Here is a 4,992-nt window from a genome sequence, read left to right as displayed (position 1 = left end):
GCTAAGGCTGGTCCTGCCTCCAACATGTCCTATTTAAGTCGCAAGCAAAGTTTAAATCCTTAGATCTAGTACATGCGGTACTGCTTGTTTTGCGGATACAGGGTCCATCAGAGCTGGGTGCAAAGATGCCTTGTATGCTAGGCATAAATCACCTCACAGCAGTCTGTAGGTAACAAAACATATAGAAACAGAGCTTTGAGTTGATCTGCTTAGGTCATTGTACTCACTCTTCTTGGAGCTTTCAGAATAATATTCATTTTTTTATTTTACCTATTTGTTGACCAGCTAAGCACAATGGATGTAATTGTCCTTTTTCTTGAAAGACTTGGTAGGCTCCCCCTGTCTGATTAAGTGATTTGGATAGAGACACAACAGACAGCAAATGAAGTTGGAAGGAATCAAACCCTTTATCCTGGGCATAAGAAGCAATTCATCAAACAGCACACAGCAATTTTATTTCCAGCTAGGCCTCTCAATTGTACAGATTTTTGCAGAATGTCCACATTTTTGCCTGAATTATTTTGTCTGTTCCTCATAAAATCTGTAGTTTTCTTGCAAATCGTGGAGGATTTAAGTAATTAAATAATGACATATATTTCAGTTTCAGACTTAATATCCTTCAGAAAAATGCACGCTACCACAAATCCTGTTATTCTAGCAGCTTTCTAAATTTATAAGTGCAATAGTTAAAATCTATCCCTATTTTGGTTATTTGCCCCCCCCCCCCCCCCCCCCAATTAGTTTAGGCTTTGTCCAGATTTCTTGCATTAAGAGGTTGAGAGATATCCCGACAGTCATGATTTAAGATTGCACATTCCAGTTCTCAAAGGGACATCTGACTTTTGAAAAGTCCATAGGCTACTGTCCCAATTATCAGTTTATGATGCTGGAAATGATCCTGTAATCACAGTGAGTGTAACGTTACCGTGAGCATTCTTAATTAAATGTGCTTTTTGTGTGTTCATCCTCATCACATCAGTTATTTCTCTGTTAGCATGTTAAGTGACGTGAAATACACACCCACATGCTGCTATGTTGCGGAATAGTTGCTTTATATACATACTTATTAATCCGTAGTTGGTCTTAAGCACCCGAGAACTTTTATTTGTGAACTACGTACCTAACAAGCACATTCTCAATACAAACTAAAATCGGCGAGTCTAATATATTCGTTTTAAAGCAAGTTGAACTTGTCTTAGTTGGCTACTTGACAGATAAACTTGGTTAGAATATCAATTCACTAAAAATAGTGAAACACGTTACAGCATCACAGAAGCCAATGGTGTGCAGTTTTGCTAGAGGGAAGGAACGTGAAGCAGAAAATCAGCTTTCGCTTACTATTTAATATTTAATCCTAGGAGCAGAGGTTGGGCTTGCTTCAAGTGTTGCTTCCTTATCGCGGAGCAGAGGAGACGAATCGCAGCGGTGGAGGGAGGTGACTAAGATCCACCGTGCAAAGGTTTTCAGTATAGTAGATGCATATTTACTCTGCATACCCGCAGATTTGAATTGGCTTTGTTGGAGCGGAGGCTTTCTTGTTTCTGTTTGTATTGTGAGAGAGGAGTGCGAAGTCATGGACCGCTGGAAGGATAGGGTAGCTTTGGTAACGGGTGCCTCGGTGGGCATCGGTGCAGCGATCGCCCGTGCGTTAGTCCAGCACGGCATGAAGGTGGTGGGCTGCGCCAGGAGCGTGGACAAGATAGAGGTAAGAAACTCGCTGATGGGCACACCAACTGCACAAGTCAAATGCTTGTATAAGTCAACCAACTGCAGGAGCCAAGTGCTTTCATTAAGTCACGAGACAGTGATTTAGTAGCCGTCGCTTTTCATTTGCGAGTTTTCATAGTATGTGTTTATGCTAGTGTCGTGGAAACCGGCCCCCTCCCCCTTTAAGGGTACTGCTTTGTGTCCCTTAAAGGGTTAAAACTTTGTATGCCGGCCTTTGTACGAATCTGGTGATTACCGCAGTTAGTTCAGGCTGAAATTGTACTGCTACCACTTGGTCAGTGTACCCCCCCCCTTCTGTCAACTCACTCCTTTGAATGTTGTACATAATGGAGCAGTTCATACACATGCAGCATACAATTATACCGCATTGTGTTAACACACTGTTGAGTAAGCCTTCCAGTCGGGTATGTCTCTTGTAGTGCTTTGAATAATAACTGGGGCCCTCGTAAAGCGTGACAAATTCTGATGAACAATGAAACGCTAGCATGACTGTTTTAAAACTGTGAACTGCTGCCGGCAGGTGTGTTACACTCTTTGTCGAATCTCTGCCTTTAGAAAAAAGGGTGCCTTTGCCCAAGTTATAGGAACTGATTGTTTTCAAAGACCAAAAGTCTGTTTGCTTAATCTAGTGGGTTGTACTTGTTGATACTGAGTTACTATGTCATTTATTTGCATTTATCTGCCAACCAGGGATATAACTAGTGTAATTTGGTTTGTCTACCTACCCAGCTTAATGATGATATGTGCAAGTGTCTTTGTCATTAGTTCTGCCCAGTAGCAGCAAGGTGCTTGGGCCACTTTAATACCCAGCTGAACAACTTTTTGTATTTTCATGATTTCACCTTTTATGTGAATTATTAATTCTCCTGGAAGATGCAGTCAGTGGTTTAAACAGTCTCTTATCATTTTTGAAAGTTACTTGTTTAAATGCCCCATTCTTTTCTCCCTTTCTGGCACCCACATGCTTAATAGACAGGCCTTTTTAAACCAGGACTGAGACCTGCATAGGGTTGGCACCTTTTCAAATGCCCAAAGTGGGACATATTTTGTAGAAAGGTGAGATTGTGCAGTACAAAACCTACCCATTGACAGTGCAAATAACAGAACCTCACTTTTTTGCCAAAATAACCAAATAAAAGCTTATTCTTGTAGCAGTCGAGTTGCTTATGATATTTCATGTAACATTCAGGTGTTTAAGATACAAAATAACTGCTTTCTGCAACTATTAAAGAAAACTTACCAATTTGTGTCCTAAAATCTCAGAACATTTGCTGTTTTTTTTTTTTTGCAGGACACAACTGCCCAAAGAGGGGCTGTCCTTCGTAACCCTAGACCTGCATAAACCAGCAGGTTCAATTTCTGCTACTGTAAGATGGCCAGTCCTTTCATCTCATAATAAAACTATCGAGTGGCTCTTTCTGCTTTGACAGTTGTCCTTATCTGTTGAATGCAGTACTCCATGTTTTATTTATTGTTGCCATAGAGGACTGCCTACAGCGTAGAAGAGGATTGAGTGAAATCACAAAATTCTAGACTGCATTGGTTCGCTTCATTCACAAAGTGGGGCCAAGTGTGATTTGGCTTTCTAAGCATACTTTCTGACTGAGATGTGGGTAACAATCTATTTTGGAAGGGTGGGTCTGATGAAACAGAAGCATGCATCTCCACTACTAAATAGTGTTTTTTTTTTCTGCAATATCTAGAGCTAATGTTAGTCTTAGGAAGGAAGTGGGTACTTTCTAAAGAGGAGCCCCCCCCTCAAAAAAATAGTTGAATGCCCCAGAAATCATGACTTGTGATGGGAACTTTTTTTAAGAATTCATAACTCCAAAGAGATTGCTAATGGCTTGGGAAAACTGCAAGACCTACTTGGTAATACGGCCCAGAGGAATTATCGGCAATTTTTTTCCCCATTTTACTTGTTGATCAGAAGATTTCAATTGAGTTCTTCAAGAGGAATCTTGATGAGTGGATGGGGGATCGTAGGTTTACCCCGGGTATCACTTCTGTGTCACTGTTAGACAGAGGCACAGTATACTAACCTCGAAAAAGGGCATAGCAAAATTAATTTTAAAATGGGTGGCGAAATCCAAACACACTCTGGCTAGGCTTATAAATGCCCTAGGGCAGATAGCCTAGTATGAACCAGAGTCCAGTTGGTTGGCAGTGGAGGCCTGGTCAGAAAAAAACCCTCCTGATATACGGTCATACCTTCGTTTATTAGACAGTTAATGAATACACAAGCACACGTTATTCACTGTGATATTTAATCAAAGCAATACAGAGTAAAAGTATGACATTTAGTTATTCTAGCCAAGTAAAAGTAGCTGAACCAAGTGCAGAAACAACCAGTACCAATATAATTTAATTTAACTTGCATAAGTACAGAAATGAGTATGTATGCAGGTGGTGGTATGGAAATGAAGAACAGTACAAATAAAAATAGGTGATCAAAAGTGAAATTCACAAGCAGTATAGCTGCACAGTATCAACTGTACTTTGTGTTTTTTATGATATCCGATCTGATTAAAAACCTGAGTAGTTGTGTGATCTGCCTTTTACAATGATTGCATGCATTGTTGACATTGATAAATACAATAGTTATTGCAAGTATAAATATTTAACTTGGTGATGTGCTTGGCAGGTGCAACAGTATGCAAATCGAAGCATGCTTTGTGACAGTGGAACAAAACAATAAGGTACACAGCACAGCAGTCGGTAATGATTTTAAATATAGTGTGTTTGTCTGCTGAAAAAGATTTAATGCTACAAAAGGCAAGGCAAAAATGTGTCGGCTAGGTTAATATCTGTAAGTCTTGTGGTAAAAAACAGTTGGAGAAATGTGAATGGAGAAGCCAGGGAGGATAGCATAAATGTTTGGGAGCAGGAAACTGGAAACTTTAAAATGGATTTTGACAGAGTAAATGTAAGTGGAAGGATAAAGGAAATGAATGAATAAAGTCAAATGGAGTGATATGGATTGTGGAGGCAGTATAGAAAAACTGATTTATCGAATGGATGGAAGTGAACCATGGAAGTCAAGAAGTGGAGTGATATTTCTGACTGCTAATTAATTAATTATTTTACATTTGTTAACTGGGATAGTCCAACTGGATACATGTCCATTTTCAGTGGAGGCACAGGGAGAAAAGTTCCAAAGAAACATTTATGCAAAATATACAAACAAAATATACTAACATGTTTCTGCTACATACAACAAGACCATGTTAATGATCAAACATTATTAAATCATTGGCAAGAACA

The 4,992-nt window shown here is 39.5% G+C and overlaps 1 protein-coding gene across 3 annotated transcripts in view; it reads left to right on the top strand.

The window, feature by feature from the left end:
* Positions 1-1,325: 1,325 nt before the first annotated feature.
* The window catches only part of DHRS11 (dehydrogenase/reductase 11), a 1,041,955-nt gene continuing 1,038,288 nt past the window's right edge, over positions 1,326-4,992 (top strand). Inside the window, exon 1 of one of the 3 annotated variants that reach the window (XM_044054565.1) lies at positions 1,326-1,705. In XM_044054565.1, coding sequence (XP_043910500.1) covers positions 1,574-1,705 — 132 coding nt within the window. In that variant the 5' untranslated portion in view covers positions 1,326-1,573. The remainder of the gene's footprint in view (positions 1,706-4,992) is intronic. The other 2 variants (XM_044054564.1, XM_044054563.1) reach the window with 2 other exon arrangements.

The sequence above is a fragment of the Protopterus annectens genome, chromosome 13.part0, assembly GCF_019279795.1.
Source record: "Protopterus annectens isolate FY-2018-M chromosome 13.part0, PAN1.0, whole genome shotgun sequence".
In the NCBI taxonomy this organism is placed as follows: domain Eukaryota; kingdom Metazoa; phylum Chordata; order Ceratodontiformes; family Protopteridae; genus Protopterus; species Protopterus annectens.
Note: the sequence above shows the minus strand (reverse complement) of the source record. Positions and strands in the feature narration are given on the sequence as shown.